Source organism: Octopus sinensis, linkage group LG16, assembly GCF_006345805.1.
Source record: "Octopus sinensis linkage group LG16, ASM634580v1, whole genome shotgun sequence".
Taxonomy (NCBI): domain Eukaryota; kingdom Metazoa; phylum Mollusca; class Cephalopoda; order Octopoda; family Octopodidae; genus Octopus; species Octopus sinensis.
Window position 1 is genome coordinate 42,498,995 of NC_043012.1, and position 13,667 is coordinate 42,512,661.

Below are 13,667 nucleotides of genomic sequence, written 5' to 3' on the forward strand. Positions count from 1 at the left end.
GTATGTATGTATGTATGCATGCATGCATGTATGTATGTATGTATGTATGTATGTATGTATGTATGTATGTATGCATGCATGCATGTATGTATGTATGTATGTATGTATGTATGTATGTATGTATGCATGCATGCATGCATGTATGTATGTATGTATGCATGCATGCATGTATGTATGTCAGGTCATACTTAGTGCTGCTGCTAACACGTAACTCAGTACAAGATATCGCATGATCAAACCGTCAGCGTTTAAACCGGAAAACCTACCAGGCCTACTTAGTAGGAAGGGATATTTTCCTTGGACACTCGGGAGGACGAAAAAACCTGTCTTAGGACGGATGAACTCTAATAGAGTTCACGGCCATCCAACAGATGAGAGTGTGAGACCATTAGTTTTTATTTAGATATCTCTCAAGGAAAAGGAAATTCCGAAACCCGCCTCATTGCTAAGTCGGGGATCTTGCCTTTGCTTGTTTCTGGACTGCTTGGTTTTCTAGGTGAGAGTCTTAGAGGTGTTCAGTTAGTTGTTATTGACTTTAAATTTCATCATGAGCACTGCTGACAGCCATTGTCTTTAACACTTAGGATAAGATTATTTATTAGTAATGATTATACTTATGCTCCTCTACGAGTATGTATGTTCTCAAGTATGTATTTTTGTACACATGTATATATGTTTATATGTATGTAAGGCGAAGAACTAGAAGAATATTAGAGGCGCGCTATACGTTCCAATACCGACCAGATCGAATTTGCCTTTCACCCAAACAGGAAATTTTCGTCCGGACTTTCGCTATATATGAGAATATTGATAGAAGCTTGTAACAATATCTTTAATATGACTTCACCTATTTTAATATTCCGCCAAAAATAGGTAACTTTTCTACGAATATAGGTTCAGTTAACTAAAAGTGTTTTGATATTATTACGGGACAGGAACATATTGAATTCAAGAATGATAATTCTTTACAATCGTTTGCACAAGCCGAGATATTAGCTAAGTAGTTATCAGCAAAAGAAATCCGTCGTAAATAATTTTCAACGTTTATTTTCTGAATACTATCATATTATTGGTTTCATTTTCATTTATGTTTTCTTGTTCTTTACTTATCCTTCTTTTCTTTGTTGCAATCTTGAGTATTTCACGGATGGAGAGCAATTTCCGACAGTGTTTTGACTGTTGGCATTATTTTTCTATTACTATTCACTCTATTAAGTTTAAGGCCAATAGTTTGAGCATTCTCTGCCAGTATGTGTGTCTTGGTCAAGCTACATTCATAGGTGGATGGTAGCATGACCATGTCTATCGAAATGACACGATTAAGACGATAACGGGCATCAACAGCATCACTTACGAAACAGGACGCAGATGCTGGAATTGGATCGGACACGTTCTCAGAAAAGATCGAGAAAGCAATTCTATGGTGACACTAATGTAACAGCAGCTGAGGGTGGGAGTGGGGAGTGAAGAGCAGCAGAACACTATAAAGCACATGGCAAAGGATCATTGACAAGGAAAGGAGACAAAAAGTGGGAGAGAAGTTGGTATGAGACGAGAACAGTAGCTGAAAATACAGCCAGTTGGAGATCTCGTGTTACAGCTTTATGTGTTTCATGACACGGAAAGAACCAGCTAACATTTGAAACAAAAATTTGAATGCAAATGGCTTATATAAACACACGCACACGCGCGTGCACACACACACACATATATATATGCACACACGCACACACACCACACACATGCATATGAGGCATATAACACTATTGTACAAAATCTTTCTATGTTCACTAGAAATCCAAAAATGAACAACATTCTGAAAACACAAACTCATCAAAAGCAAAATTCAACACCAATCGCTAAAGAGACTTCTAACAAATGCGAAGCTTTGCACAAAAACCACGAAGCCAACGGTTAAAAAATATGGACGCCCAAACTGTGGAACATGCCCCAAACTGTGGAAGCCTCAGAATTCATTTTCAAACAAGGAGAAAGATTCACGATTAAAACCAACTTCACTTGCGCCACTGGGAATCTAATTTATGTTATAACTTCCTCAGGTTGTGGACATAACTATATAGGACAGACAAGTATGACACTGAAACAGAGAACCACACTACATAAAGAACAGATCCGATTCCCGCAATACAGACAAATTCCTTTGAGGGAACACATAGAGCGATTTGCCGGTAATATTCAACCAAACATCACAATTTTCCCCATCTACCAGTGCAAAGAAACAATTTATATACAAGAACGTCTAAATAAAGAAAATTTATTGATTGAAAAATACAGAACGCGTGTAAATATGTACCCATAGCCAACTTTCATTTCATTGTATATTTTAATTCATGATTACATGCCCATCACTGTACATATTTCTCCTCAGTACTTTAGCTTTTGAATTATTCTGTATATTTTTCCTTCTCTAAAAGATTAACAATTACCTCCCCTGTCCCCAATGGTAAAGATCACCAATTACCTCTCCTTAGATTTTCCTACTTGTTGAATCATTCAGTTATAAACTTCTCCCCACACAACATGAACTAAAATCTTAAGAAAATACAAAAGTACAATAATATCAATGTCATGATTAGCGAAAGCGAAACCGGTCGACTAACACAATATCAAATACATTAAAACTATGTAAAGTGTGTGCATTGTTCTTCGGCTTAACAGCCCTTCTTGTTTGTGTTACTGTTATTCTCCTTGTCCTGTCTTTTACTGTTTATATTTTGTACAGTCGTTACTGTCCTGTTTTTGTTACCATTTTTACCCCTCCGCAAAAAATCTCAAATTTTATTTAATTTGATTTTCGCGGGAAGGATTGCTTCATTAAAGTCATGTATCGCCTTGACCTTCGAAACGTGGAGTAGATGAAACAAAGGCGACTGAAGAAGGGGAATTTTCCTTGTTTTGTATGTCCTGTACTCTATTTTTTCGTTGTTTAAGAAAAATGTTCATTTCCTTGGTTTTGTGTTTATGTTTTCGTTTCTCATTGTGTTCGACGTTTTTTTTTGGTGTCCTGTACCCATATATGCATGTATATATACATGTAGAGGTAGGTACGTACATATATGTATGTATATATGCATATGTTTTTTTTATTTATTAATTTATATATATATATTGAGAGTGTAATATATTATTTATTGCTTGCAGAGTGTTTGATATTGAAAGTTACTGCGTTGTCCAGGTGAATGTAGGCCACAATGATATGATAAAAGACATCATCCATGTACCCAGCAGAAACCAGGTAAAATTATGAGTGTGTGTGTATATGTGTATATATATATATTACATTATATAATTAGGGCTTAGTAAAATAAATACTTTGCCACATACTGAACTTAGTAGAAATAGCAGCCAAAAAAATTGTTTTAGCCATTTCTACTACTTAAAAGAAAATTTCTCTCAGATAATGTTTACATTAATGTAAACATTATCTGAGAGAAATTTTCTTTTAAGTAGTAGAAATGGCTAAAAAAATTTTTGGGCTGCTATTTCTACTAAGTTCAGTATGTGGCAAAGTAATTATTTTACTAAGCCCTAATTATATAATGTAATATTTTGAATTCGCCTTAAATGGTCCTTTACATACTGAACACTTGGTGAAATTGATTAATTAATTAATTTTACCCTCAATTGTTGATTGTATATATATATATATATATATATATATATATATATATATGTATATATATATATATATATGTATGTATGTATGTATGTATGTATGTCGAAAAAAGGAGGAACTCAGAAATAGCGCTTTCGTTCGTTTACAAAACGAAAATTAAAACCAAAATGATAAAAACAGACCGTTTCTTCGTCTTTTTACGTGAATCGGGTAATTTTTTGCTTTGTTTAGTAGAGGAAAAAATTTCTTTGTTGTTTGAAGAGGGGAAAAAGGTGGAAATCAAGAAAGCATAACAAAGAGGGGGTAAGATAGACAGAGAGAGAAAGAGGGTTACTTTTCAATTATATTGTTTGTTTAGAAGGGGAAAAAATTTTCTTTTTTTTCTGAAGAAAAGAGAGGAAGAAAAGTAAGGAGCAGCGATATCGAGAAAGAGGAAGAAAAGCAAAGAGTGGGGAAAGTATAGACAGAGGCAAGTTTCTTATTAATTTGTGATCAACCCATTCAAATTTCATTACAAGGCATCTTTTTTCCTCCTCTTTCCTTTCTCATTGTACACCTATCAACATATTTGTAAAAATACACATTTTCTCATAGTAGATGGTAGTGGCTAAATGACCTTTGAAGGTGTCAGTTTTAGGAAGTAAGATGGAAAAGATAAGAAAATAGAGGAAGAAGAAAAATAATTTTTTTACTCCTAAGTGGGGGCAGTCACACTATAAAGTGAGACAATAAAAGGTGTTCAAAGACCAATGAAAATGTACATTCGTTCACACTTGTAGAGTCAAATCTCATATTTTGTGTATTTCCATGTTTTGCACAAACAGACACTAAATGTTAGTACAACATTGATAAATTAGGAAAATAAAGGCAGAATATAAAAAATAATTTGAGTACGGTACTGTTTATAATTCAATTTATTCTCTATAAAACATCATGAATGAGTTGTGTTATAAAATGTACATTGTATAATTAGGTAGAAACTACTCTAAGATATAAATTATATAACAAAGCAGGACCTGCTTAAATATATTTTTGTGTATCTTTCAACATTTTGTAGAATTTATTTTCCTTGCTTGTTTAAATAAGATGATTCAAAAGAGACATTTTTACATGAATTACTTTGCCAAGTAGCTACCTTAGACTTCCGTACTAATCTTCTTTCAAACACTTAATTTTGGGGAGTATTTTTTGATGAAAAGTAGTTCCATTGCCTTTCCAAACTTTGGGTTATCTCTTGAACATTTGTAGAAGGGGAAAGTTTTAAATTTTTTTCACCGCATTTTTCTAGATACTTGCTCAGTGAAATCTTACGTAGTTCCTCTTGTCGGATTCGCTGTCTGTTCTTGCACGTTGGCAAAGGGAGTTATTTGTTTCGCCAATATAATTTTCCTTGCAGCTGGGGCAAGTGATACAGTATATAAGATTCTGTGTCTTGCAGTACATATCTGCATTTACTTTCAACTAGAATCTACTCTTGGATTCTATGTGAGAATCACTTTCTAAATATTTGAAGCTGTTGTTGTTGTTGTTTTGTAGTTGTTGTTGCATACGGAGAATTCTAATTCATTCTCTGATGTGAATTTTGCCCTTGTGAGGTGTCTTTTAAGATTTTTTAGGTGGCGTTTATTGTTTCGTAAGAGGTTTTCATCAATCAGATTTTTCATTTTAGGGCTTTGTAGAAGTATTGGTAGGTTTGATTTTGTGGTGTGAAAAATGTTGGTTACTCCAGGATTGTGCATATTGATAAATGGAATCGTGTGTTCTTCAATTTTTTGCTTTGGTGTCCTTAGTCGTGTGATGTTCAACTTCATCACCTTTTTGATTCCATCATTTATTAATTCTAAGGAGTAATTCTGTTTTCTTAGGAAGCCTTTGAGTTCATTAAGTCGGATTTGACGTATTTTGAGGTCAGTTACTAAAGAACAGTAACTTCTTGCCATACTGCATGGGATGTTCCTTTTGATGTGTGAGGGATTGCAAGAGGAGTAGTAGTAGTAGTAGTAGTAGTAGTAGTAGTAGTAGTAGTAGTAGTAGTAGTAGTAGTAGTAGTAATTCATTGTTGTTTGTTTTGCTTTCAATAAGTGATATTGTTGACCGCAATATAGAAGACTTACATTTCTTTTATCTTTCTTTGTGCACAGTACGTTTCATGTTCCTGGGACCAGACTGTTCGAGTATGGAAAGCATGGATGAAAAAAGCTCCTAGAACTTTAAACAGAACATTTCAAAATTCAACGATTTAACAGAAAAGCGCAGAAGATAATGGAACCTCAAGAAAATCCTAGCGAGAGCAGTGTGCTAGTATGTGTGTGCGTGTATGAGTGTGTCTGCATATGTCAGTGTGTGTGAGTGTGTATGTGTGTATGTGTATCTGTATGTGTGTGTGCATGCGTCAGTGTGTGTGCATGTGTCAGCGTGTGTGCGTGTTTGTGTGTGTGTGAGAGAGAGAGAGAGTATGTACGTATGCGTGTGCTTCATGATTCTGAATATTCTATTGTTAATTCAGCTGTTAAGGTGCAATGCTAGCAGAACCATTTCAGCTTTGGACAAAATGCCTTGCGTTATTTGTTCTGGCTCTTTTCGTTCTCAGTTCAAATCCCACCGAGGCCAGATTTTCCTTTTATTCCCTCGAGGAGGTTGAAATAAATAAAGTATCAGTTATGTACTGGGTCTGAACAACCAATTAACCAGTTAACCCCTTCCCAATTATTACAGAAAGATGATGACTTGGCAGAATTGTTAGAACGTCGACAAAATTACTTGAGCGTATTTTATTTCTAGCTTATTACGTTCTAAGTTCAAATTCGATTGAAGTCAACTTTACTTTTCATCTCTTTGGAGGTTCGATAAAATAAAGAACCTGTCAAGCACTGTGATCGATTTCCGGTTCTTTATATTCTGAGTTCAAATCACACGAGCTCAACTTTGCTATTAATCCTTTCTGGTTCATGAGTTATATGTATTTGATGTTCCCTTCCCCTTGAAAACAGCTGGTCTTGAGCCTAAATTAGAGGAGTTAATTATTTCAGCTACCAACACAACGAAATAGAATCGTTAGACTGTAGAACAAAATGCTTAGTGACATTTCCTCTGTGTATATGCTCTGAATTGAAATTCCGCAGAGGTCGACATTTTCTTTTATCCTTTCAGAGTGGACAGTATACGTAGCTGTTGAGTACTGAGGTTGATGTAATCGACTTACCCCTCCTCCAGCTAAAATTACAGCCCTTGTGCCAAAAGTTGAAACCGTTATTTTAGCTTCCAACGGTAGAATCATAAGGGCATCGGACAAAATACTTAGCGGTATTTCTTCCGGCTCTTTAAATTCATCTTCTATCTTTTCAAAACCAATAAAAATAAATTTCTAAACAAGCTTTGGGTCCGATATAATCGTCTTATCTCCTCTTAAATTAACGAACCTTGTGTCTAATCGAGAAATTATTTTTAATTCAGATGCTTTTTTTTTATATTCCTTGCAAACGATTTTTAAAACTTTACACATTCTTTATCATATGTTCTCTATAAACTAACTAATTCGGCAACAACCACCTTTTATTACTTAAAAATTATCATTGAAGATTTATTCGTGTAAAGTCATTTTTTAGCATGTTCAAGTACACGCGGGTATGTGAAGCGTTTTCGCTGGGGAACTAAGTCTCAAGAGAAAAGTTTCCTCTTTGGCGACATGTATGAAAATACATTGGTCTGTGAATGACATCATTGGATCGTAGAACGCATGCGTTGCTGTGTTCTTTCATGTCCGAATGTACTAGAACGTGTAAAATATCTACACGAATATATTGGATTCAATGCTGCTTCGTGCGACTTTATTTAAAGACTATTACTTAAGATATTTCCATTGTATTTCATGTAACAAAATGTTAATACCACTGTTGTTTAGCTCTAGATAAGTCCTGAACCAGCAGACCTATAATTAAATACATGATCACCATGTCAATTTGGGGTTTATTTTTGAATAAAGAATATCATAGATAAAATTATGCAATCTCGGCGTAAGCATGGTTGTGTAGTTAAGAGTTCGCTTCGGAACCACGAAGTTTCGCGTTCAGTCCCACTACGCCGTACGTTTGACCAGTGTCTTCTATGTCACCTCAGATCGCCCAATGCTTTGAGTAAATTTGGTAGTCAGAAACTGTGTGGAAGCCGGTTATATATATATATATATATATAATATATATATATATATATATATATATATATATATATATATATATATATATATATATATATGCATACGTACATCTCAGATAAAGGAGATTGAAACCTGAACATTATCCTCAGTAAGCACTTCCGCTAAAAGCAGCTATCAAAGTATATCTCTGCAGATGGTTTATCTCAAGTGTAATAAATTGTCCCGTAATTTTCCAGATTCATATTCTTAAGAATATTATTTCTCTTGCACGCATTTTTCCATGTAATACATGTATTTTTCTAGGCTATGCTATTATGCTAATTAATAATGTGTTGAATGTGTCAATTAGTGGTGTCACTGGTAATTTTTTCCTTACCTCAATGACGCCGGTGACATATATTAAAAGTCCCCTTTAAAATAAAAAAGTTAATTATACTTAAATCCAATTTTTTGCCTTATATTGTTTCATGATTTTTTGCATCACAACTTTTTTGATACAATTTTTTATTGCATGGGACCAAAACTATGAAATTCTTCATGCTTTCTTCTATCATTGAAGCTAAGATAAATATATCTTGCTTTAAAAATAAGTTATTTAGATCTAAACTTGATTGGTGACGTTACTTACTCTCCTAAAATGTTGCTACAAATTTTGATATAAACTTTTTTCTACTGGATCCAATCACAATTTTTTATGCCAAGATGTGGCTAGGGACCAGTTCTCTTCAAAAATGTTAACAGATTTCAATTTGATTAAGAACTGAATTAGCGACAAGATCTCAAAGATGCTGCATGTGAGTAAATTGCGGCGTTAAGAATATTATTCAACTACTACCGTAGTTGAATGATAAGATATAGAATACAGAGTAGAGCAAAAGTATCTTTGCATTTCAATAACATAAATAACATTTTAAGGCGGTGAGTTGGCAGAATCATTATAACGCCGGACAGAATTCATATTAAATCATCGACTAAATACATTAGAACCGACCTACAGTCAGTATATAAATGAACCGCATGAAATATATGTGGTCGGAAATCGTTTGATAAGGCTGGAAAGAGGTGAAAAGCGATGAAATCGAAGAGTTAAGGAGTTCGTTTATTTTTCACAGTGAATATGCACCGAAATATGGATGCTGAAATCACAACGAGAACAAAGACATGATGGAATGGAAGGCGTTTATCTCAATATATATATATATATATATATATATATATATATGCATACATATACACACACACAAACACACACATATATATGTATATATATATATATATATTTACAAACATATATATGTATATATATATATATGTATTTACATATATATATGTATATATATATATATATATATATATATATATAAAATCAAGACCAACTTCTGTTTCTCCGAGAACCTTATCTACGTTCTCACATGCGCCGGTTGCCAACATAAATATGCTGGACAAACGAGCCTCCCTTTACGTAAAAGAGTAGCGGTCCATAAAGAACAAATAAATCACCCAGAATACCGTCAGATTCCACTAAGTAGCCACATAGACTCATGCGCTAAAGACAAAAATCCCAAATTTTACATATTCCCCTTCTACCAATGTAAAGACGGAATCACCACACAAGAAAGAATTAACAAGGAGAATCTTTTTATTGAAAAATTCAAAGCGCATCTTAATATGCAATCTCCACGTTAATCATACTTCTTTTTTGTACCTCATTCTTCATGGATGGACTAATACAAACATATAAGTCATCACTTCAAGCTAAAACATATATTCTTTACTTATTATTATTTTTATTATCATTATTTTTATTTTTATTATTATTATTATTATTATTATTATTATTATTACTATTATTATTATTATTATTATTATTATTATTATTATTATTATTATATATGACATAACAATCTGAAATGAAATTATAAATTGGTTTATGTAAATTTATATAATTAGAAAACAATATAAATAAAGTGTTAAAATCTGAATGTTAAGTTAGCAAACAATTATATAAAAAAAAGATAATGCAAATGAAGCTAAAATGATAATTTTATAATTTATATTATATATATATATATATATATATATATATATATATATATTTACAAATATATATATAGATGTATATATATTTACAAATATATATATATATATATATATATATTTACAAATATATATATAGATGTATATATATATAATTTACAAATATATATATAGATGTATATATATTTACAAATATATATATATATATATATACATGATGTATATAAATTAGAGATAAAACCACTATTATGCAATTCAAACAATGATAGACATAAACCAAACATAAATAAAAAAATAAAATATATTTTAAAACATATAACTAGATCACAAAAAGTACATAAATAAATAAACTTATTATATAAGTATATTATATATTGTTTATTCATTTTTGTACTTTTTATGATCTAGTTATATGTTTTAAAATATATTTTATTTTTTATTTATGTTTGGTTTATGTCTATCATTGTTTGAATTGCATAATAGTGGTTTTATCTCTAATTTATATTTTATATATTTATATCGTGAAATTTGACTTAATACTAAATTGAATTTTTCCCTGTAAGTTTGGAGTTATGCTCCCTAATATTATTATCAATATATATATATATATATATATATATTTATTCATAGCAGCGTTGGCATTAACAATAGTAATATTAATAATAATATTAGTCAGATTATTAACAGTGGTAGTGTTAGTGGTAATAACGACAGCATTTCTAATAACAGTGGTAGTATTAATGATAACAACCCCAACATTCCTATAGTCAGGGAAATTACCGACGATAGTACAATTAATAGTAATGATAATAATAGGAATAGTATTGTGGTCAATGCTAGCAATAATATTAACAGCAATCATAACAATAAAAACTCCGTCTTAGTCTCGGAGGTAAACCCTAACAGATTAAAGTTCTTATCCAGCAATTCCAAAATTAGAAATTCCATTTACCAGTGTAAAATTTCTTCCGGTACCGATGTCTTCTTCTACATTGGGGCAACTGCTTCTAAATTAGCCCAGAGGATCTCCAATCATTATTCAACTTTCCGAGATAAGAGAAAACAACAAAGCACAGGACTAAGTAAATTAGTTTGGCGTCTTAAGGACAGCAATACAACTTTCAAGCTGGAATGGTCCATATTGTCTGTATCCTTTCCGTTTGATAAGGGCAGAAAATTTTGTGGCGTCTGTAATTCCGAACTTTTCCATATATTGTTCGCCAAATTCCCTTTGATAAATACAATGGTCGAAAAATCCTATAGGTGCATACACTGGCAGAAACACACCTTTCACTTATATGAATGATGATTAATATAGATAACCTCCTTGAATTTTAATAATTTGGTTCTATTTATACATCACCCCCATAGTCAAATTTTTATACTCATAAAGGACTACTACCCAATTCATTGAGGTATGTTTTACCTTTGTCTCTCTACCTCGCCCTCCTCTCTCTCTCTCTTTCCCTCTCTCTATCGTAAGCACAATCAAACACACAGACACAAACCTGTCACTTCACCACTGTTTGTTTTTCGCATCTACCCAACCACACACACAATCACGCACACACATACACACACATAGACATGAATGCAGTTATATATATACACACACATAGGCACTCAATCACAAAAGAAAACAACAACAAATCACCATTCATATGACTTGCACCCTGTCACCTTCCTATTCTTATACCTCTCTCCTCCAACCTTGAACTTTCTAGAATCTTCTACACTCAACCATTTTTGACGTCACTGCTTATAACGGAATATTTTAAAGAAACACTCATTATCGCTATGGGCTCCGTGTGGGCAGTCATCTAAAAGTCTTTGTTCATCTTGATGCTGACATAAGTTCCTTGTTTTTCCTGATGAGAAGGCGGTATAATGCACCCCTTATTCCTTCGAAATTAGGAATATGAAACATTCGAAACATATGTCGAGAATAAAGGAATTTTGTTAATTCGTCGTTCAACTCCATTCTTTCATTTATTTGTGTGTGTATATATATATATATATATATATATAATATATATATATTATATATATATATATTTACAATATATATATATATACAAATATATATATATACATTATACATATATATATATATACATATACATGTATATATGTATTTATAAATATATATATATATATTTACAAATAATATATATATATATATTTACAAATATATATATATATATATATATATATATTTACAAATATATATATATATATATATATACAAATATATATATATATATATATATATATATATATATATATATATATATATATATATATATATATATATAGCCACTAAATCTTTTTTATTTTCTCTCTCTGCTTATTTCTGAGTTACTTTCTGTTGAAGAGCATGGGCTCGAAACGTAAAAGACTTTCTCACTTATAGAGTGTTAAACTAATACATATTTGTTGTTTACACACCCGTCTTCGTCGTTTCTTTTTGTTTTCGTAAATTCTAACTATATATACATGCATATAAATAATTTGCGATGAGTCATTCTCTTGCTACTGTATATATATATATATCTGTGTGTAGGTGTTTGTGTGAATAGGGCGTTAGGAAACATCTACATTGCAAGATCTAAAAGATAAAGCGCTCTACTGTTGTATTTAACGCACATGAATGAAAACATATACGCTACCAGGGACCATAATTGTCCAAAAAATGCCGATCAAGAATTCTTAATACGACGTCAGTTTCGGCAATTTCCGTTACCTCATCAGTTAAGCCCGCTCAGTTTCTCGTAAACATTGCAAACTGCTGATTATATTAATTATATATATTCTTTTAGTCGTTTTAGTCATTTGACTGCGGCCATGCTGGAACAGCCCAGGACTTGTTCTTTGTAAACCTAGTACTTATCGGTCCTTTTTGTTGAATCGCTAGATTACGGGGACATAAACACACCAACATCAGTTGTCAAGCGATGGCTTGGGGGTGCACAGACACACAAATACACAAACTAGATCACAAAAAGTACAGAAATAAATAAACTTATTATATAATAAGTATATTATATATTGTTTATTCATTTTTGTACTTTTTATGATCTTGTTATATGTTTTAAAATATATTTTATTTTTTTATTTATGTTTGGTTTATGTCTACCCGTTGAAAACAAACGGAAAGAAAATAACACTCAACATATTTAATCGGAGTTCTAGGGATTTAATAACGGGTTGACTAAGCTTTACAGTCATAAAAAATATGAAGAGTAAATAGATATATACGTGTGAGCCACACAGCGATGCTTGCTCCAATAGTGAATTTGTTTGTTAACTACTCTCTTTCCATTAAATCTAAAATTTCTGCTTTTTATTGACAGCTGAATCTGCAATTTATTGCCGTTTTTTATTTTAAAATAATTTTCAGGCGAAAAGGTGTGATTTAAGGGAGATTTAACTGTTTTTTCTACACATCCTACGACCACCTGATACCATATACACGTGTATTGAAGTTTTGTCACTTCAATAAGTTTTTAAATATTTTCCCCCGTAAACGCATTTTGTGGAATGATGTAGCGATGGTCCATTGGTGGAATTTAAGCAACAACAAAAAATATCGTAATTTAAATTGTTGATCCCCCACCCGTCACCAAATCAGCCCGTGCCCGCGCGTGTGTGTGTAAGAAAAAGCAAATCTTTTAAATTATCTTTTAATACCTCATTTAAATCACACCGTCGTCCTAAGGAAATTATTTACATGCATGCATACGTACACTGACAAGCACGCATATAATCAGCGTGAGCTATATACTTTTATAGATAGTAAGAGAGAGTGTTGTACTATATATATATAGGGAGAGTTTAAAT

At 32.1% G+C, this 13,667-nt stretch overlaps 1 protein-coding gene across 1 annotated transcript in view; it reads left to right on the forward strand.

Moving 5' to 3' along the window:
- LOC115220472 overlaps positions 1 to 5,972 on the forward strand; it is a 159,273-nt gene extending 153,301 nt beyond the window's left edge. Inside the window, exons 20-21 of the mRNA XM_029790601.2 lie at positions 3,163 to 3,256; positions 5,779 to 5,972. Of these exons, the coding sequence (XP_029646461.1) occupies positions 3,163 to 3,256; positions 5,779 to 5,880 (196 nt within the window). The 3' untranslated portion in view covers positions 5,881 to 5,972. The remainder of the gene's footprint in view (positions 1 to 3,162; positions 3,257 to 5,778) is intronic.
- The last annotated feature ends 7,695 nt before the right edge of the window (positions 5,973 to 13,667 follow it).